Source organism: Lactuca sativa, chromosome 5, assembly GCF_002870075.4.
Source record: "Lactuca sativa cultivar Salinas chromosome 5, Lsat_Salinas_v11, whole genome shotgun sequence".
Lineage (NCBI taxonomy): Eukaryota > Viridiplantae > Streptophyta > Magnoliopsida > Asterales > Asteraceae > Lactuca > Lactuca sativa.
In genome coordinates, this window is record NC_056627.2 from 287830230 (window position 1) to 287847126 (window position 16897).

At 39.3% G+C, this 16897-nt stretch overlaps 1 protein-coding gene across 1 annotated transcript; it reads right to left on the bottom strand.

The window, feature by feature from the left end:
- Positions 1-13039: 13039 nt before the first annotated feature.
- LOC111910129 (basic leucine zipper 19) lies at positions 13040-14900 on the bottom strand. Its single transcript, XM_023905914.3, has one exon. The coding sequence runs from the start codon at positions 13936-13938 to the stop codon at positions 13432-13434; it is 507 nt and encodes a 168-aa protein (XP_023761682.2). The 5' UTR covers positions 13939-14900; the 3' UTR covers positions 13040-13431.
- Positions 14901-16897: the final 1997 nt, after the last annotated feature.

A 16897-nucleotide genomic window follows, 5' to 3' on the forward strand; every position in this document is an offset into this window, starting at 1 on the left:
GGGGAGCTGGATGGTCCATTAGAGGTTGAGATAGCAGATGATAGGACCGTGAGGGTCGACAGGGTGCATAGAGGGTGTTCTCTTCAGTTATTTGATGAGCAGTTTTCAGTGGATCTGGTACCTATTCCCCTGCGAGGGAATAAGGTCATTGTGGGTATGGATTGGCTAAGCCCCAATGGGGCGGTGATTGATTGTGAGCTTCAGCTAGTGAGGGTTCGCACTCCCAGTGGGGGAGAGTTGGTGATTCAGGGCGAGAGACCACAGCGAGGACCGACCTTTTGTTCCGCCGCAAGGGCGAGGTGCTATGTTCAGCAAGGTTGCGCCGGTTTTGTAGCTTACGTTTTGGATGCCCGGGAGAAGGGCAAGTCGACAATTGATGATGTTCCTATTGTTCGAGACTACCCGGACGTGTTTCCCGAGGATTTGCCGGGGATACCTCCTGAGAGACAGGTTGAGTTCAGGATCGACCTCATTCCTGGTGCGGCTCCGATAGCCAAGGCACCGTATCGACTAGCTCCCCCTGAGATGCAAGAGTTGTCTACACAGCTGCAGGAGCTGTTAGACAAGGGTTTCATTCGGCCGAGCAGTTCGCCTTGGGGAGCGCCGATCCTGTTTGTGAGGAAGAAGGATGGGTCGCATCGTATGTGTATAGATTACCGGGAGTTGAATAATGTAACGGTGAAGAACCGTTACCCACTCCCGAGGATAGATGATTTGTTTGATCAGCTTCAGGGAGCGTCTTGGTTCTCCAAGATCGATCTACGCTCCGGATATCATCAGATGCGGGTTAGAGATGAGGATGTACAGAAGACTGCTTTCAGGACCAGGTATGGTCATTACGAGTTTGTGGTGATGCCATTTGGGCTCACCAATGCTCCAGCCGCGTTCATGGATCTCATGAACCGCGTGTGTAGGCCGATGCTGGATCGGTCAGTGATAGTGTTCATAGATGACATCTTGGTATATTCCAAGACGCAGGAGCAGTACGAGGAGCACCTGCGGGAGGTGCTGGAGGTTTTGAGGAGGGAGAGACTTTTCGCAAAGTTCTCCAAATGTGAGTTCTGGTTGCGCGAGGTGAGTTCTGGTTGCGCGAGGTGCAGTTCCTTGGTCACCTCGTCAACCAGAAGGGTATTCTGGTAGATCCGGCCAAGATAGAGGCCGTGATGCAGTGGGAGGTCCCGAAGTCTCCATCTGAGATTCGGAGCTTCCTAGGGTTGGCAGGGTATTATTGGAGATTTATTCAGGATTTCTCCAAGATAGCAGTGCCGCTCACCCGACTGACCAAGAAGTCAGTGGTATTTCGTTGGGGTCCGGAGCAGCAGACAGCATTCGAGACCCTCAGGCAGAGATTGTGCGAGGCTCCGATCCTTACCTTGCCAGAGGGAGTAGAGGACTTTGTAGTCTATTGTGATGCCTCGATCACAGGTTTGGGAGCAGTTTTGATGCAGCGAGGCCATGTGATAGCTTATGCCTCGAGACAGTTGAAGCCTCACGAGGCTAATTATCCTACCCATGATTTGGAGCTGGGGGCAGTTGTGTTTGCCCTCAAGATTTGGATGCATTACCTATATGGGGTCCATTGTACTATTTACACGGATCACAAGAGTTTGAGGTACCTTATGGATCAGCCGAGTCTGAACATGAGGCAGAGGAGGTGGTTGGATGTGCTAAAGGATTACGACTGTGAGATCCTTTACCATCCAGGGAAGGCCAACGTGGTGGCCGATGCCCTGAGCCGCAAAGTGTCGGCGGCCCCTATCAGAGATCTATGTTTGAGGATGACAGTGATCACTCCGTTGTTGGAGCGGATCAAGGAGGCTCAGGTGGAGGGCCTCAAGGAGGAAAGACAGAAGTGTGAGAGGATCGTGGGCCGAGTAGCCTCGTTCGATTATGATAGTCGTGGTTTGCTGACGCTTCACGGGAGAGTGTGGGTACCGTACTGGGGTGGAGTACGGCAAGTGTTGATGGATGAGGCTCATAAATCTCGGTTTTCTATTCACCCAGGGGCGACGAAGATGTATCGAGATCTTCGACCTGATTATTGGTGACCCTGTATGAAGCGGGACGTCGCCTGGTACGTCGAGAGATGCCTGACCTGCTGGAAGGTCAAGGCAGAGCACCAGAGACCTCACGGCAGGATGCAGCCGTTAGACATTCCCGTGTGGAAATGGGAGGACATCACCATGGATTTTGTCACCAAGCTTCCCAGGACCGTACGAGGAGTGGATTCGATATGGGTAGTAGTGGATCGGTTGACGAAGAGTGCCCATTTTATCCCGATCCAGGAGAGTATATCGGCGGAGAAGTTAGCCGATATCTATGTGCGAGAGATTGTGGCACGTCATGGAGTGCCGGTATCGGTGGTGTCTGACCGAGATGTCCGTTTCACATCCAGGTTCTGGAAGCGGTTCCACGACGAGATGGGTACTCGTCTCCATTTCAGCACCGCTTTCCACCCTCAGACAGACGGGCAGAACGAGAGGACGATTCAGACTCTCGAGGATATGGTTAGGGCATGTGTCCTAGATTTTGGTGGCAGTTGGGATACGTATCTTCCGTTAGCGGAATTCTCGTATAACAACAGTTATCATGCGAGCATTGACCGACCTCCCTTTGAGATGTTGTATGGGAGGAAGTGTAGGACCCCGATTTGTTGGGGCGAGGTCGGTCAGCGGGTCATCGGGAGCACGGAGGTGGTGCTCAAGACGACTGAGTTGATCCAGCAGGTCCGTAGTAGACTGCAGACTGCTCAGAGTCGGCAGAAGAGCTACGCCGACAGGAGGCGTTCGGACTTGGAGTTCTAGGTGGGAGATATGGTCCTTCTGAAGGTCTCACCTTGGAAGGGTGTCATCAGGTTCCGGAAGAGAGGCAAGTTGGGCCCCAGATTTATTGGTCCTTTCAGGATTTTGGCCCGGGTGGGTCGGGTCGCTTATCGGTTAGATCTTCCTGAGGAGCTTAGTCAGATCCACAACACTTTCCATGTGTCTCAGTTGAGGAAGTGTCTAGTGGATGAGTCAGCAGTCGTTCCCCTAGAGGATATTCAGGTTGATAGTAGCCTGAATTATATTGAGAGGCCAGTCGCGATTCTGGACCGGAAGACCAAGACCTTGAGGAACAAGGTAATTCAGTTAGTGAAGGTGCAGTGGCAGCACCGGAAAGGGTCTGAGTGGACGTGGGAGGCTGAGGAGGAGATGAGGGAGTACTACCCAGAGATATTTGCAGATTCAGCCGTAGCAGACTTCGAGGACGAAGTCTGAGATAAGTGGGGGAGAATTGTAACGACCCGTTCCCGGTATGATGATTCCTTGGTATTTATTTTTGAAGTTTTGTAAAGGGACTCGGCGAGTTCATAGCCTGACTCGCCGAGTAGGGACGGGATTTCGAGCACGTGTTAGCTGGCGACTCGGCGAGTCCATATTTTGGACTCGGCGAGTCTGTCCGTCTGGGAGAAACCCTAAATCCCCGGATTGCCCACTATTTAAGCCACCTTATAGCCCCCAATCTCGCCTCCTTCACCCTCTAAAGCTGTGAGAAAAACCCTAATCCGTTCTTGAGTGTTCTAAGTGATTTTGTGTGCTAATTGTGAAGGCTTGAAGAAGGAGAAGAAGAAAGGAGCAAGGAGAAGAATTGTAGAGCGAAGATTCAAGGGAAAGCAAGAGTTCTTTGAGCCGGGGAGATACCGGAGCAGCAGCAGCTAGCTTCTAGAGCCATACACTAAGCAGCCAGTTCACGAGGTGAGTTTCCCTTCAGTAGGAACGGGTTTACGGCCACAATGTCGGCCCGTGTGATTATCAGTAGTTCCGGTCTTTAGTTTGATGTAGTAGCTAGCTGGCTTGACGTCTTTGTGATTCAAGCATATTTGTGTTATGTGTTCCGGACTTCGGTCCGATGCAGTCAGTTCCGGATTTCGGTCCGATGCAGTTAGTTCCGGACTTCGGTCCGATGCAGTCAGTTTCGGACTTCGGTCCGATGCAGTTAGTTCCGGATTTCGGTCCGATGCAGTTAGTTCCGGACTTCGGTCCGATGCAGTTAGTTCCGGACTCTGGTCCGATGCAGGGGACAAGGTCCCAGTCAGTTCCGGACTTCGGTCCGATGCAGTGGGCAAGGCCCAGTATGTGTTTTATATGTATTGTATGGTATGTGGTAGTTTGGGGGAGCTCACTAAGCTTCGTGCTGATAGTTTTAGTTTTGGTTTCAGGTACTTCCGCTAGCAGAGGGAAGAGCTCGGGATGATGGCATCGCACACACCACGACTTCAGCTTTTATCCTGGGAGTTGATTTAGTTCTTGATTTTTATATGTCATGGATATGATACAGTTTTTCCGCACAGTGTTTTATTATTATGTTGAGATACATCATGTATGGTTTTATGATATGACACTCAGATTACGGTTTTTGGTTATGTTGAAAAACGAAATTTTTGGGTTGTATTTTTGGGTCGTTTCAGTTTTAGTCCAGACAGGGTCTACTCGCCGAGTCCCACGGGCCTACTCGCCGAGTAGACAAAGTAGATCCCGCGTCTAGTCCCGCTTCTACTCGGCGAGTTAGTCATTCAACTCGCCGAGTCCAAGGTTAAAATGCAATATAAAGGAGAGTTAATAACCAAGAATACATACCAGGAACCAGGTGCTACAATAATAATAATAATAATAATAATAATAATAATAATAATAATAATAATAATAATAATAATAATAATAATACCATTTTTACTAAACAGGAATGAAACTTAAACATAACAAACACTTAAGCAATCTTTTAAAAACCAGTTTGAACCGGCCGGTCGAACTGATTGGAACGGGAACCAGAGAAGGGAGCAGTTCATCTATCACCGGTTTTACGTCAATTTCTGAACCGGATTGAACCGGCCGGTTTTTAGAAAAACTCAGTTGAATCGGTCAAAATAAACAGGTTGAACCGGTTTCCGAATCAAAACACATAAAAATAACCAATTACATAATAAATTTTGGTGATTTTTTTTTCAAATCCATTTAATTTTCTCTAAATAAAAACATATGGTAAATGTTATAAAGTTTTTTGATGTGTTTGTATTCATCTAAAACTATATTTTGTTTCGGTATTATACTTTTTTTTTCTTTTGACGTATATGAATTTGATGTAAAACACTAAAACTTGTGGTTTTGTATTATTTTAATATATTTTGATTCATTTACAACTTATTTTTATGTGTATTTTTAATGTTTGAACTTGTAAACATCAAATTCATAATATATATATATATATATATATATATATATATATATATATATATATATATATATATGTGTGTGTGTGTGTGTGTGTGTATGTAGGAAAATATGATAAAACATGAAAAATATAAAACCAATGTAGTAGGTGTCAAAGGAGAGAAAGAGGGTAGGGCATAAAAGTGGAGGTCCGACAAGTGGTCGTCAAACAGGTGGAGGTCCAACATATGGTGGGCCAGTAGGGGTAGGGTGATGGTCTTGTTGAGACTTGTGTTTGTGAGAGAGAGGATAGATATAATGGGGGGGGGGGGGGGGTAAAGAGAGAATAAATGAATGGAGTAAGGGTGTAGTATTTCTTTTTCTTTTTTATTTTAATAAAAATAATAAGAAAATATATAAAAGAAATTAAAAAAGAATTATATAAGGGTATATTCATCTGTTCAAGTTGGGTGTGGACAATAATCATACGAAAATGTTAACCATAGGGACCAAAACCATACAAAGTATTCGAAATTTGACCACTAATGCACTACAAAACTTTTTTGGACCAAAACCACACAATTTTGACACACACAAATACTATTTTTGCAATTTTGTCATGATTTAGACCTCATAAAATTTATTGGAACTCCAAGTTGAACTTGGATTGTGATTTCATTTATAACAGGAAAATTTTATATATATATATATATATATATATATATATATATATATATATATATATATATATATGTGGTGGTTTTCGTCATTACTTTGTCAATTAATAAAATAAACGGGTGTTGTCTCCTCATGCGTTGATATGATAAAAACTGTTTTTTTTGTCTATTATAAACTACTAGGATATTTTAAAATTCATACAAATTTAAAAAAAAATGCATTTATAGAACTAAATGAGGATTTAGGATAATCGAAAACCTAACCTTTGGGGTATGGATGACCAAGCGTATATTTCCACTCAACAAATGATACCAAATGTAAAAACAATAAACTGAAAACGACTATATTTTAAATAATATTGAAGTACATGTAAACGTTAAAATTTTAACGGCTAAACTTATAACTTTTTAGAACACAAAAAAATTAAAGGAAATAATTTCAAAGAGTTTGTTAATAAGAAAAACGAGAGGTAATAGTTTACGGGCTGTTGTTGTAATTTGGATGCTTTGTTAATAAAAAATAAATTTTAAGAGCCATTTCGAAAAAAGTTTAGGGACCATGAAAACACTGAGTTAGTGTTTTTTACGTGTGTGTGTGTGTGCGTGTATATATATATATATATATATATATATATATACACGCACACACACACACACTAGCAATGATTATTTGAGAACACAAAGTTTCTCGATAACCGGTAACTAAAAGTGGAACGTTGGATCAATTTTTGGAAGGATTAGATGATTAGTGGCATACTTTGTAAATATGACTAAATTTAATGGTATATAAGTTTTTTAGCAATAGATCACAGGGGTAAATCTAGTATATAAAAAATTTAAAAAAAAAAAAATCAAATAAGTTGTTGATGGAAACGCCTCTCTCTCTTTCTATTTTCTTTTTCTCAATGTATCGTATTCATCACTGACATCCTCTTCTTTCCGTCGTACGCCTCCCTCCGTCCTCCAACAACCACCATACCTTTGTCAACAACCACCGCCTTCAACGGCCTGTCGTTCTTTCCTTCGTCAACCACCAATACGACGACCTAATATCTATGTTATCTCTCTACCTCTCAATCACTGATTTCCTCCATGATTACTACCGCCTAATCCCGCTACCGTAGATCTGGAATCAAAATCCGTTTTGCCGATCCATTGTATTAGAAAGTGATGTCCATTGAAGATCCCCGGCGATTGATAGATTGAACAACGTTGTGTTGAGTCCTTCTTCAATCTCGAAGTTCGATGCCCTAAAAAATCAACCAGAGGTCCGATCGCGTCGGACCTCCCGATTCATAGGTTCAATCGGTGTCGGCTGCTCAAGTCGTTGACTGGTTTTTTCACTTGCGTTTCGATTTCAGTGAGAGTAGGTCTCGGTTCGCTACTTAGACATTTTAGTAAAAAACAAACACCTGGTTTTTCCTTATATGTGTAACACCCCGACTCCTATGTCTAAGTTTTAAAGCCTTATATACATGTTCATGGACCTACTCGACGAGTTGGTTGCCCCAACTCATCGTGTATAGTCGGGTTAGCCCGCATGGATTATTGGACCTACTCGATGAGTCGGAGGACCCGGACTCGACGCGTAGGAGCTGGAAAATGAGACCCTGATTTCCAAGGTTCTACACCCTGTTTAAAGGGTCATTTGCCTCCACCTGCCTCCCTTGTCGTCCCCCTTGAGCTCAGAAAACCCTAATTGTGATTTTGCTCCATTTTGTGTGTTAAGAATCCTGGAAGGTGTATTTATGGAAATGACTTGAAGTCTAAAGAGCTTGGAGCAAGGAGAAGCTTTTAGATCCAACTTCTACATCATATTGGCATCATCTGGAAGGTAACAAGTCGTTACCTTAACTTCTCTCTAGCTAGATTTCTCCATGCTTAAGTTTAGGGCCATTTTTAGCATATATGTGAACCATTTCGGGTATTGACCATGATTTGAAGTTGTACCTTCAAATCTGGACTCCTCCAGGTCCCAAATTCAAAAAGTTATCAAATTTATCTCGTATTGGCCTCTCACCGTGCCCTAAACCTCATTTTAGACTTGGTTTTGGTGTTCCAAGCCTTTAAGACCTTGCATGCACATAAAGATTGCAACTTTACGTGGAATATGTGTCTTAGGAAGTTGGATCTACAATTTGGAGCTTTGGGGTAGCTTAAAAACATCTGAATGGGAATATGGACTGAAGGGACTTGACGAGTTGCATAGTTAACTCGGCAAGTCCGATGAAGATTGGCCATTGTTGGTTTTTGCATGAACTCGACGAGTTGTCTGGAAACTCAGTGAGTTAACTACGGTTTTCACGATGTAACGTCCCGAATTTCAAGGCCAAAAATTTCACTTTTTTAAATTAAGTGACTCATAAAACAGATTATCCAAAACATTACCAATGTCAAACCGATTCATAAAATGTAACAATGTGTCTCAAAACCATTGCATCAATAGTAATAAAAATCAGAGTACAATCCCAGAAAGCTCGGTGCAGAAATCGTGTGCGAGTGTGATGTGCCGCTACCGCGCCGACTCCTTCCCCTTAGCTGAAGAGGTACCTGAAACAAAACTGAAAACTGTAAGCACGAAGCTTAGTGAGCTCCCCCATCATATCGCATACCATACGAAACACATACTGTCAGGCATACCGGGGTGCCCGACCTATCCCATGCCAGGCATATTTGGGTGCCCGACCTACCCTATTGAGCATACTGGGGTGCTCAACCTTCCCCTGTCAGACATACCGGGGTGTCCAACCTACCCCTCGATCCTAACAACCGAACTTGGGGGACTATTCCCCCATTCTACTACCACTATCACATAACATCATACCATGCTAACACAAAACATATCAAGTAGTAGCAACCTAGATTATTATCACAAAGACAATCATCTATCATACAACTCCTACTAGTGGGCCGGCATTGTGGCCTTAGACCCACTTCTACTGGAAGGTAACTCACCTTGTAAACTGCGTGTCGAATCTTGCGGAGGAAATCTCTAACAGCTGCTCTGATGGCTCCTAGCTATCAGAGACACATAACACTCAATCAGAGTCTATAACATTACTTGGGGGTTAAATAACCATTTGACCCCTTGGTCTAATTTGAGAACATTCAAAAGACCCCACTCTAGCACATTACATTCAACACACCCTTGACCCATCTTGACTCCCCAAAGGTCCGCAGATGGCCCAATTTTCCAAATTGGGCCCAATCCTTCAAATGAGCCTTTTCATAATTTCTACTAAGTCTTTAGCCCAAAACAAAATAATCCAAATGGCCCAACATAGCCCAAGGGCCCAATGCTTCTAAATTCATATTCCCAGGCCCAAACTTACGCTTTACAATGGGCTATGAGGCCCAAAAGTCCAGGGCCAATCTTCTAAGGACCAAAAACCCAAGGAGTCCACTCTGCATGCGTACATGTGGCGTACCTAGCACGTACGCCCGACGTACGCTAGCCTTGACCACATACGGGAAGTTGACCCAGTACGCGTGGCATACCAGGGAGTACGCCCAACGTACTGGCCAACTTCCTTGGGGCTTCACCCATGACTTAATCCATTCAACCTTTATGCCTAAAATGCAGATCCAGGTCCTTTTAGACCTCTTAGACCATAAAGTCACGAACTTTATGTGCTTGCATGCAAGATTGGGGTAAAAACATGATTTTGGTCCATTAATCCAACTTTATGACCATCTAGCCCTTGCATGGTTTTGGCTTAACCACCAAGATCCGATTTGTATGACTCTAGGCGCTTCCAAGAGTCCAAAAGGACAACTCTTAAGCTTTGGAACCGACCATACTCAAACACTCCCAATAATGGGGTCCAAAAAGGACATAAAAACCCCAAATAAACAAATCTAAGCATACAATGGTCAAGTATGAAGCTTGATACCTCAAAAGAGTCAGAAATGGTGTCAATCCTTTGGATCTACAAGCTCATGGTGTATCCTTGCTTCTTATTCAAGCTCCTTTCTTCTCTTCTCACTAAAATAACACACAAACACTCTCAACAATGGATTTTAGAACACAAAGGCACACAAAGGGAGCTAGGGTTTTCGTGGTGGCTGGGTAGGAGTGAAGGGGGGCTTAACCAACAGGGGGGTTATGTTCTTTATATAGGGAGCAACTAAAATTTTAGGGTTTAAGGGTCTGCACACGTACGATGGGCGTACTCCTGGTACGTTGGGCGTACGTGCTTGGCCTTCGTGTTTCCTTTCCACGAGTACGTTGGGCGTACCAGGCTTTGTACGCCCCACGTACGCAGCTCCCTTAGCCCACTAGTTAGGCCCAAAGATCAAAGCCCAAACCAAACCACACCACACTTCAAGTTGATCAAAAGATGAGGAAGCACACATGAAAAAGATGGTGAACACAAAACAGATGAGGAAGCACACATGAAAGCAATTCAAGCTGATCAAAAGTTTCTTGAGGCAGGGGTCATTTAGCTTAGGTTAGTTAGATGTCACTTACATATTCAAATAAAATGCTCAAGTATCTTAAAAATGTGCTTTATTTATGTTTAATAAAATTCTCTGAAAACTTCAACACATTTAACCTACACCACAAGTGATAACAATTAACAACATCAAGTGAAAGAATTGGAATACAATTTTAATAATCAAATAAGTTTTAGTTTTCTTTATTGTAAATATATGTAACTGATTTTTTTTCTCAATACATATAAGGGGATATTTTAGCCTTCTGATTACATGTGATTCATATGTAAATCTCATGTGATTTACATGAAAAATCACAAATGAATCACATATGAATTACATGTGATTCACATGTAAATCACAAGTGAATCATATATGAATTACATGTGATTCACATATAAATCACATGTGATTCACATATAAATCACATGTGATTCACATGTAAATCTCATGTGATTTACATGTAAATTACAAGTGAATCACATGATTCACATGTATATCGCATGTGATTCACATGTAAATCATATATAATTCACATTTGAATTACAAATGATTCAAATGTAAATCACAAGTGAATCTTAAAAGATACAATCACATGTGAATCTTACATGATTTATATATATGTTTTTTGTGAATGTTCTTGCATTAATCATTTTTTTCTTATACAGTTGGAAGAATATTGGGAAAGAATTAAAGATTAAAAGGGATAAATTGAAGAAAATATAGAAACTTTGACACAATGACATGAAAGCGCATTGAATTTTTTAGCATTTTTTGTTTTTTATATTTTATTTTGTATGAAATAAAATACTTGTACTATTGTTTTTGTAGATTAGTAAGTAAAAATTGTTTTTTATGATTTATTTATAAATATTATAGTATAAGAAATATGTATACATGCACTTGAAAAAATATACATATATGCTGCTAAAACATTGATTTTTTTTTTTAAATATTGCAATTTTTTCTTTAATTTACTAAGTTCTAAAATTTTCATGTTTTAAAAAAAATGCAGTTTTTTTTTAAAAAATATTTTTTTCAACTTATTTTAAAAAAAATTATGCTTTCTAAAAAAATTTAAAAATCTGCAATTTAAAAATAACAATTTTTTATATAAAAAGATCCGAAAATTTGTTTGATAATGTTAATTTGTGAGCTTTTTTATTAATATTTCCAATAATACAAAAAATTAGATGAGATTTGTATGATGACGATCATGCCCTTAATGAGTTAATTTTGATCCAACACTCCACCTTTAGTTCTCGAGTTCTAGAAAAACTACGAGTTCTCAATGGATCTCACACACACACACACACACACACACACACACACATATATATATATATATATATATATATATATATATACACACACACAGACACACGGTAATTAATAAATAAATAATTACTATGTAAAATTGTAAATGGTTAATGATTAGACGTCATTTTGATTAATGTCATTAAGGGTGATTTGTAAGGTCGGACGGTGTCACACAATTTTTACCGGTGGTAGGCCGAGGTAACGTATTTTACCGGTGGTCTCCACCGTTTCAGATCCACTTTTTCACCTCCGGTGCATTTCCATCGATGAAAAATGGGAGGCAAAATGGTTATGTATCTTTCTCTCTTTCTTTACCATCAACGCCACACCTTACCTTTTTAGGTTTAATGGCAAAAATGAAAATTAATGAGGTGGAAGATGGTGGAGCTTAGGTACCATAAGCACGACACCTTACACCTCAACACCACACCTCACACCTTAATGGTTTTCATCATGGTGTGTTTAAAATCCTCCTTTCCTACCATGTAATTATTTTTGTGTTGTGTTAAAAAAAAAAACCTTCATAATGCTAAAGTACATATTTTTCCGTCTAAAAGTCTACTCAATCCTTCTTAATAAATGAAAGTTTTTTTACCACATGTCAAGCTGTCATGATTTTCACACTTGTCATTCTGTGGTATTTTTGAAGTAAATATTATCTATTTGTCAATTTTTGAAATTAAAGTCATATACTTATATATATAAAGTATTAAATATCATATATATGATATTAAATTGCAATAAATACGTTTCTTCTTTTCTTATTTTAAAGTCGTATATTAAAAAATGTTTTCTGTTTACATTTTAATGTTAATTTTTTTTTTAAATCAACTCGTGTAACACACGGATCTGACACCTAGTCTCATAATATATATATATATATATATATATATATATATATATATATATATATATATATATATATATATATATATATATATGTGAAAAAGTTCAATAGAGAACTATAATTATTGGTTATTCAAGGAACCAATTCTTTTTTTCAATTTCTAGAGCTTATTTTTTATCGAAAAAAAATCTAAAAATATCTAAATTCATATATTAAAATTGTGAATGTGAAAAATATTTTTCGGATTCACCGTGTGAATCCAGATTCACGTTGTGAATTTTCAAAAATTCACATTGTGATTTTGACGTAAAAAAAATTCTAATTTTATATCATTGGAAAAAGGATAAAAAATTATGAATTTCTATATTTTTAGTTTTTTTTATAAAAAAATAAGTTCTAAAAGTTGAAAAAAAGATTGGTTCCTTGGTTAATTATGATTGTCTATTGAAACTCACCCTATATATATATATATATATATATATATATATATATATATATATATATATATATATATATATATATATATATATATATATATATATAGAGAGAGAGAGAGAGAGAGAGAGAAAGAGAGAGTTAGGTTCAAATGTTTTCAGTATCTATTATGTGCATATATGATTGATTATGGACCAATCATTTTAGTTAGACAAAACTTCAAAAATGGTCCCTGTGGTTTTCAAAAATATCAAGTTTAGTCCCTAAGTTCAAAAAACCTCACGGATCGTCCCTGTGGTTTCAAAACTTTTAACATTTGGTCCTTCCGGCTAACTCCGTTACCATTTAGCCGTTAAGTCAGGGACATGTTTGTCATTTCACTTCTCAGGGACCATTTATGAGGTTAGGTATTCCTTTTTTTAAATAAATAATAAATAAATAAAATATAATATGCAAGGGGTCCCATCTCTCTCTCTCTCTCTCTCTCTCTCTCTCTCTCTCTCTTCAGGTTTTTGCCTCCATCTTGCCATTACCAATTCTGATTACCCACCGGATGGTGGCGTTTTTGATAAGGAAAAGATCTGATTTCTCCATCGATTCTCCCTCTAATGTCCACAAGCAAACTTTTTTGCCTCGTTACTTCTGCTTCTAATCCTACTTGACTCTGAACTCTTCTCATCAATTGTTGATTCAATGCTGTCAATCTAACTACTTCGTCTTCTAATGAAGCAGCACACGCCTTCTTCTTTTCACGATACTTTCTCACAGCTTCCCGGTTTCCTAATGGACGATTCTTACCTTTTTTGTCGGAGGATTCAGCGGTTTCTTCTATAGGGGTTTTGTCGTCATCGCTCGTAGCAAGTAGGATTTTGGTGTGGACATGGTAATCAGGTCCCGGAGGGTTACATGTGTGCTTATGAGTACACGTGTGTGTGTCGTTGAAGATTTCATCGAAGAAGCTGTTCAAGGAACCACTGCTCGGGATATCACCCACAAATATCTCGTGGTTGGAGAAATCGAGTTCTCCGTCATCCATTGCTTCCGATTTGTAACCTATAAACCCTAGAAACACAGATAATGAAGATAAATCAACGCAAAAACTAATTTTGATGCAAATTGAGCTCTAAAGAGAAGTAGCCACAAAAAATGGTAACTAATCAAGTAATCATCTAGAGATTATCTCTGGATATGCTAAGAATTGCAACAGAATTCAACTGTAATCGTCTAATTGATCAATACACAGTAATTGACCAATTCGATTGAAGAAATTTACCGATAAAGAAACCCTAGAATTGAGTGAGCTTAATTGAGTAATTAAGCAATTCGATTTAGACTCACTCATCGTCGTTAATGGAGGTGGAAATCTTCGTGAAAGCACCATCTTGGACTCCACCTAATCTCTCCAACTCCTTTTGACTAATAAAGTCGATGATGGGAAGGCAAAAATGGGGTCATCCCCGCTCGTGTTGCTGCCAATTTCGCTACCTAAACTCCCAGTTCAAAGATCGAGGCTTCTCTGCAGAGATATTTGGTCATGAAGATCATAATTTCTAGTTTTTGTGAGGAAGTTTCATCAATAGGCTTGTGGGAAAAGGGAGATTCTCGGAAAGTAGAAGGTCAGAAGATGTTTTTTGGTTGAGAGAGAGAGAGAGAGAGAGAGAGAGAGAGAGAGAGAGAGAGAGAGATGGGGTGGGGTGGGACCCCTTGCATATTAAGTTTTATTTACTTTTTATTTATTTTTTTGTTAAAAGTAATAGAAAACTTCATAAATGGTCCCTGTGTATTGAAATGACGAAAATGCCCCTCACTTAACGGTAAAAAGCTGACGGAGTTAGACGGAATGACCATTTGTTAAAAGTTTTGAAACCACAGGGACCATCTGTGAGGTATTTTGAACTTAAGGATTAAACTTGATATTTTTGAAAACCACAGGGACCATTTTTGAAGTTTTGTCTTTTAGTTATTTTAAAAAAGTAACTAATGCATATTAAATGTTGAATATGTAATTAATATCCATTATATCTTCAACATGTAATATGCATTAATTAATTTCTTAAAATAACTAAAATGATTGATCCAGAATCAATCATACATGCACACAATAGATAGTAAAAACAAAATAACCTAACCCTATATCTTTATCTTTACTATCATATAATACATATTTAACATTTCTTGAATTTTAAGAGGTATCACTTTTTTAACATAATGTACAATAATATTAAGCTTAGAATGTACATGGTATACCTACGCACGATATTCTCTTGGTGGTACCCTAATCTCCTCTCCTCTACACATAACAGATTAACAGCTGTAATCAAACCAAATACCATCCATCCCTCTCCTTATCTCTTCACCCTCACGACGTCAACCATGTGTTCTTCCCTGGACAGCCAATGCTTTGGAAATCCTCTACCCATGGCGTCGTTTCTAAATGTATTTTTCTGTGATTGTCGATGTTGTGCTACATCTACGCCATGGAATCATTGGTTCAGGTTGGTGCCGACACCCACTTCTTTTGTAAACACCGCCATCTCCTCTCTCTACCAGAAACCTTAACCATAACCCTAATTTGCCGTCAACATCACACACCATTCAGCGTCTCCACCATCGCCACCTGACTCCGGCAACATTACACACCAGCAGCACACCGCCACCTGTCTCCACCAAACCTCGGCCTCGCAATCCCACCACAGTCCATCTCTATCTCTGTCTCTCTATACTCCCTTCATCCAAAGATGCAATCGTATACTCAAATTTCTCAAAATTTGGACAACAAACAATGGGGGTTTTCACTACCCAGTTCAAAATCAGAAAAATCGTCCCTTTATTGACTTTATTATAGTTATCCAAGAACTCCACTATTGATCCTTCCCTCCTTCAATCGTTGAGTGATTCATCTCACGTTCTTCTATCATCTATAGCGAACAAATGACGATGAAATGTAAGCTCTTTTTCGTAATTGATTATTGTATTGCTATTTGCCATTTGCCATTCACTATTTGCTAATGTGGGTGTGTGGATAAATTTGTCTAATTATAGTGTTGTACATGCCTTTGATGTTCGTAGTGAGAATGAGCGTCTTGCAAAAGAAACGTGATGAGTTTGTCAAAATTTTGCAGGTATTATAAAATCCACAATTAACTACTTTATGGACATTTTTCCTTTTTTTTTTTTGGTTTATAATTTCATAACCAATTTTAAATATTTTTGTTTGTATTTTTCTCTTAACAGCAAGCCCAGAGTGAGGCTGCTGCATTTAGAAATGATGGTGTTTATTTGGAAAAATACATCCAAAATCCAAGGCACATTGAGTTCCAGGTAAGTGTTTTTGTGTTCTTTGTAATAGTGAAACTGAAAAGACCAATTTTCCCCTTCCAACTTGTTGAGTTTCTAACCGCAACGACATGTTTATTTCAAGTTCTTGCAGATAAATAAGGAAATTTTGTTCACTTTGGAGAGCGTGACTGCAATATTCAGGTGTGTGTGCTTGCTTACTTCTTCTATATATTTATATGTATGTATTGTAAAAAATGAGATTTTGCCCTTGCAGAGGAGGAACCAGAAGTTGCTTGAAGAAGCACCCCCACCTGCATTCACCCCAGAGCTAAGGAAAGCCATGGGTGATGCAGCAGCAACATCAATTGGGTACATTGGTGTTGGTATTGTGGACTTTCTTTTTGATGAAAGGGGTCAATTTTACTTCATGGAAATTAACACCAGAATCCAGGTTAGTTAAAAAAAACTAGCAAATTATAAAATCCATTTTATTATAGATAAATGTTGTGACACTTTATTTTTTTAATATTAAAAATAGGTCATGCGATTAAGGTGGGGACACCCGAGGAAAATGTTAATCATTTTTTTGAGGTTGCTAAAGGGCTTATCTATTAAAAACAGAGGGTTTTGTATTTAGATATTTAGACGACTGAAATTCCATTGTGTATTTTTTTCATTGTTTCCTTCCATTTCAGACTACTTTTCTGTTTAGTCCA